Source organism: Dictyostelium purpureum, assembly GCF_000190715.1.
Source record: "Dictyostelium purpureum unplaced genomic scaffold DICPUscaffold_86, whole genome shotgun sequence".
Taxonomy (NCBI): Eukaryota; Evosea; class Eumycetozoa; order Dictyosteliales; family Dictyosteliaceae; genus Dictyostelium; species Dictyostelium purpureum.
The window spans coordinates 30,726-46,350 of NW_003519423.1; the positions used below are offsets into that span (position 1 = coordinate 30,726).

Here is a 15,625-nt window from a genome sequence, read left to right on the forward strand (position 1 = left end):
TCTCTCAACTGTAATATTCATTTAATTCTAAAATGCATATGAATACATTACACATCTTTGGGAATAAGATTATCACCAGGAAGATTTTTGTTAAATTAAACTAAAATAGTTACTCGATAGTTGCAGGGTTCGAACCTGCGCCCCCGAAGGGAATGCCTTAGCAGGGCACCGCATTAACCACTTTGCTAAACTACCTTGGAGTTATAGTTGAGTAATAACACTCATGATTTGTCACAAGAATCCTATAAAGTGTATTTTATGAGTACTCAAAATAATATGTAAATTTTTAATACTATATACTAAATTAAGTGCACTATACACAACTGAGGCGTGAGGTGACCAACTTAGCAAAAGGGAAATTTCTTAATTTATATTATTAATTTGAACACCTACTTTATATGTTCAAAACTTATTGGTTATATACTACATTTGAACCCATGTTTTTGAAATCTTTTCCAAATTGTCATTCACAATAATTTAAAAATAAAAGAATCAAATAATAATACTTTTTATCACTTATGTGTTAAAAAATAACAAAAAAAATTAAAAAAAAAAAAAGTTGATTTTATCGATTTTTACACTAACTGGTGGTAATCCACCAAAATAGTAAAATTTGTAATTTTAAAATAATTATAAACCTCTATTTAGGTAGATTTCAAAAATATTTGATAAATCCTAAAAAAAAAGTAATTTATTTTGAAACATGTAAATTTTAATTATTTATTTCTTTATTTAAAATAAAAAAAATATAATATTATATAAAAAAAATAAAATAAAATTATAAAAAAAAAAAAAAAAATTTTTATTATTTAAAATAAATATAGTTTTCGTGATTATATACAATTAACAAACTATCTTTTAAATTAGTTTAATGCATTTTCACATAATCTCTAACTTTTATTTTAATCATCGACTAGAGATTCTAATTTTTTTTACATAAAAAAATATTTGAATAAAATTATTTTAATCTGATGATTCGTAAAATTTCCTCATTTTTTCATTTCTAAATGTTAAATGAATAACTGATGATGGAATTGAGGATTTTGTTAAGGTTGTTTGGTAGAAATATTTACCAAATGATAATGATGTGAGAGAATTGGGTAATACACCGGCTTCTATTGGATGGTTAAATACCCCTTTGGATAGGTCTAAAACTTTGCATTTATCTGGTATAGAACCTTTAAGTAGTGGCTGGTTGAAATACTCACCAAATGTCAAATGTTCAATTGATGATGGGAAAATCGATTCTACTAATGGGCCTCTAAATCCACCCAAATCCAATACTTTAACCGATTCTGGAATTGATTGAGGTTTAATTGTGCTGTTAAAATTTTCTGAGAGGGATAAGGTTTTAATTGATGATGGAAGTGAATCCCATTCGATCTGGAACCAATGACTGCCTAAATGTAAATTAGTTACAGACTTTGGTATTTGGTATGATTTTAAAATACTTTTACCAAATACATTAGGAAGATTTAGAGTTGTAACAGAGGATGGAATACCCAATGGTTCTGGTGGTTTTGTCGAACAATATGATAGAGTTAAGTCTGTGACTGAGTCTGGTATTAAGCCTGGAGCTAAAGACTGTTTTTTAAAACCTATTGATAACTTTTTTACTGATTTTGGTATTGTATTTTTTCTTAGAGGATGGTTAAATGCTTTAACAAATATCAAAGTAGTGACTGAGTTTGGGATTGATCTTGGAAGTATTCTTTGTTTAAAATCTCCTTTAAATTTTAAGTATTTTATAGTATTTGGTAAAACACCAATTGGTTTGTAAAAATCGTTTTGGAATATCAATTCTGTGCAACTTGAAGGAATAAAGTTTTCTGATAGAATATGATTAAATTGTTTGCTTAATCTTAACGTTTTCACTGAATCTGGTATTATATTTTTAGTTAAAGGATGGTTGTAGCTATCACCAAGAAAAAGGTATTTTACTGAATTGGGAATTGAACCAACGGATAAAGGTTTATTAAACTGACTTTTTTTAAAATTCAAATAGGTAACACTTGATGGAATTACACCTGGTAATAATTCTTGGTAAAAGGAAGTACCAATTTCAATTTTTACTATTGTTGATGGTAAAATACCTTTTGAGATGGGCTGGTTAAAATTATAACCTAATGTCAACTCTAAAAGACCATTTGGTAATGGTGTTGATAGTGGTTGGTTAAAGAAAGCGCCAAGGTCGAGTAATAATAATGAAGATGGAAGTGATTTTTCTGTTAAAGTTTGATTAAAATGGAGGAAATCTAATTGTTGTATATGGTCTGGTATATCACCTTCATCGAGTGGTTTATTATAGTGATTCACTGATAATCTTTTAAGTGATTTTGGTAAAAATATTTCAGATAATGATATTTTAGACCCATCAAATTGAAACATGGTAAGTGATTCTGGTAAGGCTCCTTGTACAATTGGTTTATCATAATTTATATTTTTGATTGTTAGGTATTTTAAAAAACCCAATGACTTTAAATGACTAATATCTTGATTAAAATTTGCATCGAAATATAACTCAGTGCAACTTGAAGGAATTTGATGTAGTGATAATGGTTCATCGATGTTATAGTGTATTTTTGTAATGTATTCTTTATAAGGGTGGTCATCAATTTCAGTAATTTTAACACAACAATTTGAAAAATCTTTTAATAATCTTGTGGTTTGAATAATTTTAGAATTGAGGAACTTGTTTCTCCACACCTTTAAAAATAAATCTTGTGGTTGTTGGGTTTTAACTTTTTCGATATCATTTATGCTTTTTAAATTATTTGTATCCATTTGAAAATATAGAAATAAATATAAAAAATTTAGAAAAAAAATAAAAAATTATTTGAAAAAAATAAGAAAAAAGTTTTTATATGGGGATGATGAATGTAATAATCAAATTTTAAAAAAAAAATTGTTTAAAAAAAAAATTTGGTTATTTTTTTTTTGGTTGAAGCATAAAAATAATATTACTTTTGGTATAAATAATTTTATATTGAAAAAAAAAAAGAAAATTAATTAAAGATTATAAGATTTGGCTATGACATTAATAAAATAAAAATAAATAAAAAACATATTCATGAAATAAATATATTTTTTTTTTGTGGTGCTATTTTTGTTTGTTTTTATTTTTATTTTTATTATTTTTATTATTTTTAAATTATTAATTATTTTTAATATTAATTAATTCTTTATCAATAATTTTATAAAAAAACAAGGTACTATGATAACCGGTGGTATCAAAAGCAAAATAAGGTATATTACCCACTTCTAAGTAACCCATTTTACGATATAGATTGGTTGAAATTTGATCTGTGGATTTGGTATCTAAAATTAATAATTTAAATTTTTGTAACAATGCAAGTTCTTCAATTCTTTTTAATAGTTGTTTAGCAATACCACGACCACGATAATTTGGGTCCACAAGTAGTTTTTGAACCTCACCTCTGTGTGAAGCATTAGTCATTATTTTTAACCAAGATAGTGAAACAGTACCAACTACTATATTGTCCATAATTGCAACGAGTAATATTTTACATTCATCTTTTAACTCACCTTCTACAGAATCCCAATAGTTGGTTGCAGTATCCTTGTCTAATGGATGGACGAAACCTACCGATGCCTCTCCAGCAACAGCATGGATAAGTATATTTACTAAACTTTCCTTAATGGTAATGCCATTATGTGTGTTATTTAAAGATTTAACTAATTTAATTTCCATTTTGGCATAAAAAATTTATATGAAAATAAAATAAAAAAAAATAAAAAAAAATAAATAAAAAAAAAATAAAAAATTTTAAAAAAAGTTGGAGAAATTGTTGGGAATAAGTTGGGAGTGATCGATAATTTTCGATGGGGAAATAAAACAAGAATGGTTTGAATTTTTTTTGGGTTTTGACTAAATAAATATTTAGATTTTGGTTACAAAAAAAAATTTATTTAAATTATATTTTAAAAAAAAAAAAAAAAAAAAAAAAAAAAAAAAAAAAGGTTTTAAAATTATTTACAGAAACTGAATTATAGTATTTGATGATTATTTTTGTAAAATTATTTATATATTATATATATATTGCAAAAATTAAAATTTAGTTTAACGGTTTACTTCCAAGTTGAGGGACATCATCGTTTGGATTAAAGTTTTCAATGTGAGTATTGGTAACCTTTGTAATTCTCTTCTTTCTTTCTTTCTTCTTTTCTCTAGAGATAACTTTAATAGTTTCAGCAGACTCTACAACAGATAGACCTGCATCTTTCATTTCTTTCTCTAAATCTGCTTCAGTTGGCACCTTAATTGATTTCCACATGTCGATTAATTCTTGCGAAACTGGTACTCTATACTTTTCATCATTTGGGAATAACATATCTATGTGAGTGTTGTCGCTCGATTTAATTGCATAGACCTGTTTGGTTTCTTTTAACTTTTTAACATCTGCTTCTGCTTGGTTATATGACTCTGCTATATCTGATGCCAAAATGCCTCCTGGATGTTTATTTACAAGCTCTAAAATCTCTTTAATATTTTTTACATTAAATAATGGTTTATATGAAAATTTATCGTCGCCATGGTCTATAACCTTGGGATTATTTCTTAACAATTCTAAAATATCTGGCCTATCCTCAATTGAATGGTTGGTATTATTCATAATCTCTTTAGTGTCTGCTGGCATACCCTCTAATGTTTTCAAATAGCTTAAAATATCGAAAATAACTCTGGTGCTTTGCTTTTCTTTTTGTGGTTTTAAAGAATGTGATGTATAAATTGATGATTTTGCTGAATAATTTGAAGCGGTTGAAGAAGAGGATGTTTTAGGTTGATATCTAAATGCATTTGATGTCGAGGATGAAGATGAGGATGTTGAACTTTGAGTTTTTTTAATACTCGACATTGTATCGATTGCCTTCATTTGAGAGGCTTTAAATCCATCCATATTCATCTTTAAAAGTATATATATATAAAAATTATTAATAATAAATTATTAATAATATAAGGGAAAAAAAGATAAAAAGATAAAAAAATAAAAAAAAACTATTTCTAAATATAATAATTAAATTAAAAAAAAAAAAAATTTTAAAATGAAAAAAAAATAAAAAAATAAAAAAAATTAAAAATTAAAAATAAAAAAAAAATAAAAATAAAATAATTAAAAAAAAAAGAAAACAATTAAATAAATATTTGTTTTTTATTTTTTAGTGTTAATAAAAAATAATTTTATTTTATTTATATATCATTTATTCCCATTTTAAGCTTGCTCTTTACTAATTAAACTCTTGTCAATAATTTTATAAAAAAATGTAGTGGATGTATATATACCATTTTCTAAAGAATAGAATGGAATATCACCCACACTGACATAACCCATTTTTTTATACATTTCTGGTACACTAAGATCGGATCTAGTATCTAAAATCAATAGTTGCTTTTTATATTGTTGTGCAAAAATTTCGATAGTTTCCAACAGCTTTCTTGCAACTCCTTTACCCCTAAAATTGTTACCCACCATTAACTTTTGAACCTCTGCTCTATGATTACAATTTGTAAAAAACTTTGAACTCCATGATAATTGAACAGTGCCCGAAATTTTATTATCGATATATGAAACTAATAATACTCTTGTAATTTCATTTTCGTTGTCTTTTAAATCTTTTTCTATCTTATCCCAATATTGCTCTGCTGATTCCTTTGACAATGGATGTGCAAAGCCCAAATCACCAGTCTCAACACTCTCTACTAATAATTTGACTAATTCTTGTTTTAATTCAACACTGAGGGATTTTATCTCTTTTATTTCCATTTATATATTACTTGTTATTGATTCTCTAAAATTTCTGAAAAAAAAAAAATTCTAATAATTATCGTTAAAAAAAATATTTTTTTTTTTTTTTAAATTTTTTAATTTATAATTCAGAATTTTTTTTTTTTTTTTTTTTTTTTTGGCACAAGACAACCCAAACCCAAAAATATCTATTTGCATTATAATATAATAAATATAAATATTTGAAATGTCGGAATATAAGTTCATTAATTTTCCACATTTTGTAATAAGAAAAATATTTCGAGAATTGGAACATAGTGGTCCAAAGCTCTATGGTCTAAAGAGATATTCAACTGAAACCACCATTAATGGTATTCATTTCTGTAATTCTACAAGTGTACAATTCATTTACTTGTCGCTTGTTTCAAAAGATTGGGCCAATCATATTATTCCAAATATAGAAATACCATGGTACGTTGCAAACGAAAGGGACTTTTATTTTTATAATCTATGGTCAACAAAAGGAATTTTTAATAACATTTATAAACCCATAGTATTTGATGTAGAAAGAATAGTATTCCAAACAGCAGATGACCAATACCAATATCCATCAATTCCAAAATCAATAAAAAATATTTACAATTTTGAAATCCATCAACTTGTTCAGGAGGTTCCTTATGAAATGCCACAAGATGAATCAGAAATATTTAGTAGATTTCGTTTTAACCATTTAAAACATTTAAAGGTCAGTTTATACCATTTATTTATAAGCGCCAATACGACACATTACTACCCAACATTTGCAATTCCCTCAAAAGAAGTTTTGAAAGATAATGAAACATTTATTGACTTTGCAAGAGTAAATTCGAAAATAGAGAATTTAGAGCTAACTGGCACAAGAGGCGTTATCATCAATGTAGGCTTTCTATCCAAACTATTAACTGGATCAATAAAGAAATTAAAAATCTCATCATCCTCTTTATACTTTGAGAATGAACTTCTCGAAGAGCCAGTCGATGGTACAACAACAATAGTTCCTGTTCTCGATTTTATGCAAAACATGATAAAAGCCAATTTATTTTTTCGTTTGCAATCTTTAAAGCTTATCAATACTAATATCAGTAGTGATTTTATAGCACTCACCAACTTAAAAGAATTAAAACTTTCAAACTCCATTGGCTATATTGGCAGGATAATCGAAAAAATGCACACCAACCAAACACTAAAGGTTTTATCAATCACTGAGAAGATCACCCAAAATAATAATATTGTTTTAAAAGCTATAAAAAAACTATTCGAGACCAACAATACTCTGGAAAAAATTACCCTCGATTTCAGTGTGACCTACGATCCACAAGATATTACCCAAGATTCTATCTATGGCGACTCTATGAATTTAATAGTTTCAGTAACATCAGACTCACTAAAAAGATTGAAGATTATTAGCAACACAAATGTTATCATTCAAAGTGCACCATTATTAGAACGTTTAATTATTATTGATAAACAAATCAATAAAAGCCACACAAATAACTCAATATGTGACTACAAAGAATTACCAAAACTTACTCATTTCGGATTCATTGGTAAAATAACCAATCAACCATTAAAAGAATTTTTATTAAATTTAAACAATTCAAATATTTTATACTTGGAGCCATTTCAAATTATAAATAAAAACAATAATAATAATAATCAATTTTCAATTATAAATTTATTAAATAATAGCAAAGATTTTAAAATCAGAAACCTAAAAATTAATATTGATAATAATTTATTCGTTTATAATTTAATTCAGTCACTATCTCAAGTATCATCAATAGAGCATTTGGAATTAACTCTTGGCTTTTCAGTTTATTATAAAGAAAATGAAAAGAAGTGTATTGCTTTGTTGATCCAAGAATTATTATATTCATTATTAACTCAAGAAAACTCAACCAAGAGCCTCAAATCGATTAGAATTACAAATAATAATATCGAGATATGTAAATGTGAAAATTCAAATAATTCATGCAAATCATTTATCGGCCAATTTAACCTTATCGATATTATTCATAAAAACAACCACATTACTTTACATCTTCCTTCAATATTAAAAAGAAGTCTCACCCCACATTTTGAAAATAATAATAATTCAATCAAGATCTCAAATGTTAGTGTTAACAGATGGTAATTTATAAAAAAAAAAAAAAAAAAAAAAAAAAAAAAAAAAAAAAAAAAAAAAAATTCAAATTCAAAGTTTTTCAAAATTCCCCTAAATTTTTTTTAAAAACATCCATTCACATAATTTTAAAAACATTAAATAAAATAAATACAATAAAAACCATTATACTTTTTTTTATTTTTTTTATTTTAAAATTATTGCCAGGATATTTGATTGTCATAATAATTTTTTACAAAAAGATAATGGTAAAAAAATAAGAATTCTTTTGGCAATTTTGCTTTCATAATTATTTTGTTTTCAAAAAAAAAAAAAAAAAAAATGTTCCTTTAAAAAAAAATTTAAAATAAAGATTTTTTATTTTTTTAAAAATTTTTTTAAATTTTTTTTTTTATTTATTTATTTTGTTCTTTTATTTTTTTTTTAAAAAAAAAAAAACCATTCTATTTTTATTTTTAGTTATATTTATATATATATATTTATTATATTATATATATTTATACATGTAATTTATTTGATATATTTTTCTCTCTTTTTTATTTTTTTTATTTTTTTGTTTATTTAAAAAATTATTTATTAAATAATTTTTTTATTATAATTTTTTTAAATTTTTAAATTAGATTTGTTGTAAAATAAAAAAATAAAATAAAATAAAAAAAAAAAATAGTGGAAATAAATAAAATAAAAAATGGAATCAAAAGATAATAATATTAATAATAATAGTAATAATAAAAAAGATGGAAAATCATTTAATGATGTAATGTCATACTGGTCGATTAAAGATTCAGGAAATAAAATACCAATTATACCATTGCAAAGTAGTAATTCAAAAATTGTAAATTCAAATCGTTCAGATGGACAGGAGATTCAAAGAGAATCAATCAGTTGTTATAGCTCCGTTGCATTAAATAGTGAGGATCCTCAAATAGATTCAATTAATAATTATAGTTCAAATCCATTATTAACAAATAATGATACATCAGCAGCAGCAGCACCACAACAACAACCACCACAAATAGAAAACTCTATGTCAGAAGAAAGGGGTCATGAATATGATGAGTTTTTAAATAAAAGAGAAGAGGAACCAAAAAACCTATCGAAAGAAGAGCAAGAAGAAAGAGACGAAAAATTATTAACATTTTACAAACCAAGTACAAATTCAGACTCTGGTTCAAATTATAATGTGTCAAATTATTCACCAGCCGCTGCATCATACTCTGTTCAATCTTATTCAGCTGCTGGTATTTATTCAGCATCAGTTTTAAATCAATCAAGACAAAAAGAGCACAAACAACAACAACAACAACAACAACAACAAGAGCAAAAACAAGATAGTAATGGTGATACAATATATTCTATTGCAAATGCTTACAGTAGTGCAAATGGTAATGCTTACAATGGCAATGCTTATAATAGCAATGCTTATAATAGTAATGCATATAATAGTAGCAACACCAATAATAAATTAACAATGAATGGAGATGAAATTAATTATTCAACAGAGGTTTACCGTACTGAAACTCCTTATGGCAGCGATTCCTATAAAAGTGTTGTTCAATCATCTGGCTCATCTGCTTACAATCCATATGGTGTTGAAAATTATAATCCTAGCACCGACAGTAGCGCAAGTAATTATTCACAAGATAACGAAGAGGAATTTTTCATTTCAACAAATGAAGATATTCATAGAATCAACACTTTACCAGAAGAAAAATCAGAATGTTCTTGGGTGAGTAAGTATTTATTTATTAATTTACATTTTCAATAAAAAAAAAAGTGCAGTGATTAAATTTTAATTTTTTTTTTTTTAACAACATTTTACTTGAATTTAAACTTATTTTATAGATTCTGGATCAAATTGGAATGAAGCTTTTCAACATTTTATGGACTTACCATGTAGCGAAGATAAATATAAAAACTTATCAAATATTGCAAACGATTTTGTATATTGTGCCGATTCATTTGGTAAAATTATTATTTCAGAACTTCATTTACCACACGAACAAAAAACTATTAAACCATTAGCCTTGGGTGGTGTTGCTGGTGGTCTTAAATATATGTGTCAAAATATTATATTCAAGTTTGTAATTGATACTGAATTAGTACCAGGTATATGGATGTATGGTGAAACTAAAAGATCAGATGAAAAAGCTCAAAAATCAGCAGGCCATGAAGTAATATATTATTTATTTAATTTTATTTTTATTTAACAGTTTTATTAATTTTTTTTTTCATATTTTTAAAGATTAAAGGTTTAAATAATTTTTTAGAATTAAGTAATGGTTTAGTTCGTTTCCCATTAATGGCAATTATTGATTACAGGGGTTATAGACTTTTAGCAATTTCAGCATTACCAATTAACAAGAAAACTATTGTTTATGGTTCATGTGATGGTGGAAATACAGTACATTGTTCAGATGAAAAGATTAATCAAGAAATGGAAAGAATGTGTAAAATATTAAATCTTACAGGTCATGTTGTTGGTGCCAATAAAGTTTTTATCTATGGTCCAGGTGATATTGAAATTCATAAAGGTTTTGACAATCGTTATTATATGATTGATTTTGCAAGAATATTTCCTCCAATGTATCCTTGTGTATTAAATTCAAATAAAAAGATTGGAAGAGATATTTTCTATTCAATGATCAGACCAGAGTTGTTAACAAGATCAACAAAACCATTAAGCTCAGATGGTTTCTCTGGATGGCAAACTGACACATTGGACAATGTAAAATCATTAAACGATGATATCAAAAAGCTTTCTGAACGTTTACATAGTGAAATCATTCCAGAGTGTATTAAAATTTTAGATGCATCCAAAAGAAAGAAGGGCAATAGAAATGGTGAAACTCTAAGTGCCGATGGTCAAATCTCATCATCCAATTATTCATCGAATTTCTCATTTTCATCAGATAGTGCTTTTACAAATAATTCAACCTCCTCAGATTCATCAGTTTCATCAGATGAAATTTTAGCAATGGAAGAAATGTCATTAGATTTTACCAATGTTGGTGTTGGTGCTAAAAGAACTGGTAAAGATTTTACCGAGAAATGTTTAGAAATGTTAAAATTAATCGATTTTATTCACAGTCGTGGTGTAAACTTAAAATATCTTGGTTTAATTGCAAAAAGTGTCGGCGATAGAGAGATCAGGAATTTGATGTTGACCGAAGTATGTGCAAGGGTTTGGAAGAGAATCATTAGATCTAAAATTAGAGAAAAGATGGATAAAAGCAACAGACCATCCGAGGGTCCATACAAACAAATCCTTTCAGACATTTTCGAAATTATTCTTTCTACCAACAAAGCCAAATACAAAGAGTTTTGGTCCTCTACATCTTCAGGAAATTTCAAATATGTAGCACTACGTGTTTTCCCCAAGTGTTTATCAAAGAATGATCGTTCTGAATCTATGGATCTAAGAAGTAGTATTGATACTAGATTCTTGGCTTATAGAATTATCCTAATGTTAAATATTAGGGTAAACAATTCAGCATTCGAACAGTTCCTTTCCAATCCAAAATACATCATCTCACACAAGGATATCGAAGAAGTTGGTTCAGTTGTAAAATATCCAAATATTATTGATTTTGCAGCTGGTTCTTATCTTTTCTATGAATCTCAAAGAATTACAAACGAATCCGATTCTATTCCAGTCGAAATTTCACGTTGGATCGAAAATTCACAAATGAAATTAAGAAGCGCTGCTCGTTCTATGCCATTATCATATAAAGTTTTGGTTAGATCATCAATGGCCAATATGTTATTGGCAAATATTTCTACAAATTTCAAAGAGTCAATCGATATCTGTAGAACCACTTTAGATACTATTCGTCGTACCAAATCAAGACATAAGGGCCAATCACAACTTTTAGCATTGGAGGGTATGCTTCGTTTGAAATTAGCAAATTATTTATTATTTTGCTCACACAATTATCAAGAGTTTAGATTTGAAATCGAACTTGCACGTGCCAAACTTGAAGAGGCCTTATCTATTGATATCAATTCTGTCGAAGAGTTTCTCCATCAATCATTACCAATGGAAAGATACTTTGCAAAGAACGAACTCCGTGATAAAACATTGCTTTTTAGCGAAAGACGTCGTTACAATGAATTGTTCTCAATGGTTTTAATGATGCACGAAGCCAGTGAAACCTCTATTCTTCGTACCTATTTACCAACTGCATTTTCAAAAATTGTACAAATTAGAGACCTTAGTATTCCAAATGCCCTAGCCCGTTTATTAGATGCCAGCAGAGTTAATCAACTATTGGAACAATTGCCAAATATGAGGTGTATGACAGTTGCAAAAACATCATTAACCTCCGATATTTGTTATAATATTTTAAATATGAAAAATTTAAAGAATATTAAATTAGACCATTCTCATATTAGAACCAACAATAACATCAACACTAAGGATCTTCCAATTATTAGTAATTACAATCAATTTATGAAGCTGCTTTTAACCGAATTACCATCATTACTATCATTACAATTGGATTCAAAATCAATTTGCGATGAAGATTTTGAAGGTATCCATCACCTCTTTGATAGATTGTATAATTTATCCATCAGTGACTCTCAAATCACAGATAAAACATTAATTGCTTTAGCTCCACACCTCAAGAATCTTTGTTCTCTTTCATTAACCGTTAGTAGAGACTATGGTGATGAAGGTTTAATAGCAGTTTTAGAATCAGTCCAAGATCGTTTAAAGAAGCTTTGTGTATCTTACAACTCTAAAATAACAGATAAATCAGCCCAAGTTATTGCTAAACATGCCACCAAATTAGAAGAGCTTTTAATTGCTCGTACTCGCTTCTCTGACGAAGCCATTGCCAACATTGCATCTAAAACCGAAAAGATTCAAATTTTAGATCTTTCATCCACCAATACTGATGTATCCACGGTCTATGCATTAAATACTCATGGTGCTAAGAATTTAGAAAAACTATATCTTGCTGAATCTCAAAAGATTAACGATGTTTACATTGAACTTTTAATTAACCTCAAATTAAATCTCAAAGTACTTCATTTACCAGAATGTGATTGTGCTGATGAACTCTTATGGAAACTTTTTAGCAAACTTAATAATATCGAAGAACTCTCAATGCCTAATCATTTCCATTTGCCATCATTCATGGAAAGCTACGAACCAAGTGGTGCTTTTATAGAAGAATGTGATCAGCCACTCTATTCTTTAAAAACTTTAAATTTAACCATGTGTACTATATCATTAAACTCACTCCAAGATCTATTCCATCTCGTTCCGCAACTAGAATCACTCAGTATCAGTGCTGTTACTTATGTAAATGACCAATCCATTATACTGGACCTAAATATGGACGTACTTTATTCAATGGTTCCATTATTCTACAACCTTCGTGAAATCAATCTTTCAAATAGTAAATTTATAGATTCAAGACAAATTCGTTGTTTAATTTCAAAATCACCTTCATTAAGAAATATTCATTTATGGAATTGTGATTTAATTAATTCTCAACAATTATATGATTTATCATGTCAATATCCATATATTCAATTTGATTAACTTTTAAAAAAAATTTTTACAACAATAAACCAAATCAAGTATTAATAAATGTTTATTTTCTCCATCGATTATTATAAAATAATTATTTCATGTGATTTTCACTACATATAATGAAAATTTCTATGCTTTATATTATTTTTATTTTTATTAAAATATGCATAAATTTTTTATTTTTATTTTATATATTTGTACAAAGTATAATTAAAATTTTGAAAAAATAAATAGTTGTAATTTAACCTATATTTTTAATATCAATAATATCAGTATTAACTCTAAGTAAAAATAATAAAAAAAAATTTATTTAGGTTCATTTAACTATAAAAATCCAAATTTTTAAAAATCAAATTCCAAAATTTCATTTTTTCTCATATATTATGATTTATTTTTGTAAATATATAATTTTTTATTTTTATTTAATGATTTATATAGTTTTGTAGAGAATTATTTTTTGTGTTTATATGTGTTTAAATTATATAATTATTAGAATAAAAAAAAAAAAAAAAAATTCTTATTTTTTGGTGATTTTTTATTTTTATTTTTGTGTGTGTAAATATTCTATTTGAGATAATTATATTATATATTATATATTTTTGTAGATAATAATAATTTTAATTTATTTATACTAAAATTTAATTTAAACAAAAGTATAATATTACTTTTTTTAATTAAAATGAAAAAAAAAAAAATAAAAAAAAAATAAAAAAAAAAAAATAAAAAAAACTAATTTATATAGAAACTCTTCATTTTTTTTTTTTTAGTATCATTCCATTATTTAATTATATATATATATATATATCTTATACTTTTTTACTCAAGAGGTTTTATTTAAAATTAAAATGGTCAATTTTTTAAAATAAAAAAAAATTGAAAAAAAAAATTAAATATACATCAAAATAGTGTATAAGTAAAAATGGTTGTAAGTCTAACAAATTTTATTTTTATTTAATTTTTATAATATTTTTTTAGAGAGTATTATTTTTTTTATTATTTTTTTGTTTCGGTTTTTTTTTTAAAATTTTTTTTTTAAAATTATAATTATTATAATTATCAACAAATTTATAAAATGAATACTTTCAATAAAAGAAAAGCAATCAATGAATTAAATCAAAGTCGGGGAAAAATTGTAACTGAAGAACTCTTTTTGGTTGATAGTGATACGTACGCAAGACCTGAAAATAAATATTATGGAATATCATTAGAAGAGGTAATTAGTTTGTTTTTCAATAAAAAATTTGTAAATAGTTTTTTGGAGCTAACAAATCTTAATTTAAGTAAAATCAACTCAGAAAAAGAAGAGATTTATAAAAGAGAATTTGAAGGAGGTTCCAAAAAGTATAAATTTAAGCCTATTTCAAGGATTACCAAAGAAGAGCTTTTTGAATATTGGTCTATTACCTAAATGTTAGATTTGGGTGTTTTTAAAACAATTATGGAAATAATAAACCATAGTAATACAAAAATGAAAAGAAACAGATTTTTTTTGGTTCAATCAACAACCAAATTTACAGATGATCAAATTAAAAGAATTGCAGGTGAAATGAGTGATATTAGTTATTATTTGGTAGAAGGAATTAAAGTTTGCACCCTTGACGAAAATATATATAAATATATCCTAAATTCAGATTCAAAAGAGAAATATATTCAAGATAATAATAAATCTCCAATTATATGTATACCTCGTAAACCTCATGCAAATGGTCTTTTAAGTTATATGGTTGGAACCTTTTTAGAACGTATTCATCATTTGTCATCCCCTAAAAAAAGCCCAGAATCATCACCAAAAAGAGGGTCTTTTAAAATCCATATATTATAGAGTTTTTAAACAAGCTAGATAATGAAATAAATCCCTCAAGTAGTGTTGATCACGTATTAGGAACGTATAAAGATTTTAAATTTCACTTAGTTGGCGATAGTGCATTTTTTTCCAAAGATAATTTAAATCATATAGTAAATAAAGGTTGGTTGGCAACAATTTCAGATTCCTCAAGTAGCAACATTAACACATTGCTCAAAGATACATTAAAAGATGATAAAAGTTGGATTGCAATAGAACTTGATGGTTATTATAAAGTCTGTAAAATTGATGAAAGAGACGAAAAAGTTCCTACATTTAAATCAATTGCAACAACTGGTTTTAAAACTCAAAATCGTGAAGTTAATCCAAGT

General features: G+C 25.8%; 8 protein-coding genes across 8 annotated transcripts in view; 4 read left to right on the forward strand and 4 right to left on the reverse strand.

The window, feature by feature from the left end:
* Window positions 1-963: 963 nt before the first annotated feature.
* DICPUDRAFT_31836 (uncharacterized protein) lies at window positions 964-2,784 on the reverse strand (the record flags this gene model as incomplete). Its single annotated transcript, XM_003286982.1, has 3 exons — window positions 964-1,400; window positions 1,599-2,315; window positions 2,469-2,784. The coding sequence occupies 3 exons, from the start codon at window positions 2,782-2,784 to the stop codon at window positions 964-966; spliced, it is 1,470 nt and encodes a 489-aa protein (XP_003287030.1).
* A 310-nt stretch (window positions 2,785-3,094) lies between these two features.
* DICPUDRAFT_91831 (uncharacterized protein) lies at window positions 3,095-3,511 on the reverse strand. Its single transcript, XM_003286983.1, has one exon. The coding sequence runs from the start codon at window positions 3,503-3,505 to the stop codon at window positions 3,155-3,157; it is 351 nt and encodes a 116-aa protein (XP_003287031.1). The 5' UTR covers window positions 3,506-3,511; the 3' UTR covers window positions 3,095-3,154.
* A 565-nt stretch (window positions 3,512-4,076) lies between these two features.
* Window positions 4,077-4,925, reverse strand: DICPUDRAFT_31794 (uncharacterized protein; the record flags this gene model as incomplete). The annotated part of the gene is made up of 1 exon (XM_003286984.1): window positions 4,077-4,925. One exon carries the CDS (start codon window positions 4,923-4,925, stop codon window positions 4,077-4,079), a length of 849 nt encoding a protein of 282 aa, XP_003287032.1.
* Window positions 4,926-5,231: 306 nt separating this feature from the next.
* Window positions 5,232-5,783, reverse strand: DICPUDRAFT_77892 (uncharacterized protein; the record flags this gene model as incomplete). The annotated part of the gene is made up of 1 exon (XM_003286985.1): window positions 5,232-5,783. One exon carries the CDS (start codon window positions 5,781-5,783, stop codon window positions 5,232-5,234), a length of 552 nt encoding a protein of 183 aa, XP_003287033.1.
* Window positions 5,784-5,991: 208 nt separating this feature from the next.
* Window positions 5,992-7,917, forward strand: DICPUDRAFT_151074 (uncharacterized protein; the record flags this gene model as incomplete). Its single annotated transcript, XM_003286967.1, has 1 exon — window positions 5,992-7,917. One exon carries the CDS (start codon window positions 5,992-5,994, stop codon window positions 7,915-7,917), a length of 1,926 nt encoding a protein of 641 aa, XP_003287015.1.
* A 676-nt stretch (window positions 7,918-8,593) lies between these two features.
* On the forward strand, window positions 8,594-13,459 carry DICPUDRAFT_31848 (uncharacterized protein; the record flags this gene model as incomplete). The annotated part of the gene is made up of 4 exons (XM_003286968.1): window positions 8,594-9,239; window positions 9,408-9,638; window positions 9,751-10,079; window positions 10,151-13,459. The coding sequence occupies 4 exons, from the start codon at window positions 8,594-8,596 to the stop codon at window positions 13,457-13,459; spliced, it is 4,515 nt and encodes a 1,504-aa protein (XP_003287016.1).
* A 1,063-nt stretch (window positions 13,460-14,522) lies between these two features.
* On the forward strand, window positions 14,523-14,858 carry DICPUDRAFT_151076 (uncharacterized protein; the record flags this gene model as incomplete). The annotated part of the gene is made up of 1 exon (XM_003286969.1): window positions 14,523-14,858. One exon carries the CDS (start codon window positions 14,523-14,525, stop codon window positions 14,856-14,858), a length of 336 nt encoding a protein of 111 aa, XP_003287017.1.
* Window positions 14,859-14,918: 60 nt separating this feature from the next.
* DICPUDRAFT_151077 (uncharacterized protein) overlaps window positions 14,919-15,625 on the forward strand; it is a gene marked incomplete at both ends in the record, with an annotated part of 1,078 nt that continues 371 nt past the window's right edge. Inside the window, 2 exons of the mRNA XM_003286970.1 lie at window positions 14,919-15,192; window positions 15,408-15,623. Of these exons, the coding sequence (XP_003287018.1) occupies window positions 14,919-15,192; window positions 15,408-15,623 (490 nt within the window). The remainder of the gene's footprint in view (window positions 15,193-15,407; window positions 15,624-15,625) is intronic.

Excerpts from the sequence above, each read along its gene's own strand:
- DICPUDRAFT_91831 (XM_003286983.1), bottom strand. The coding sequence starts at position 3,505 with ATGGACAATATAGTAGTTGGTACTGTTTCACTATCTTGGTTAAAAATA.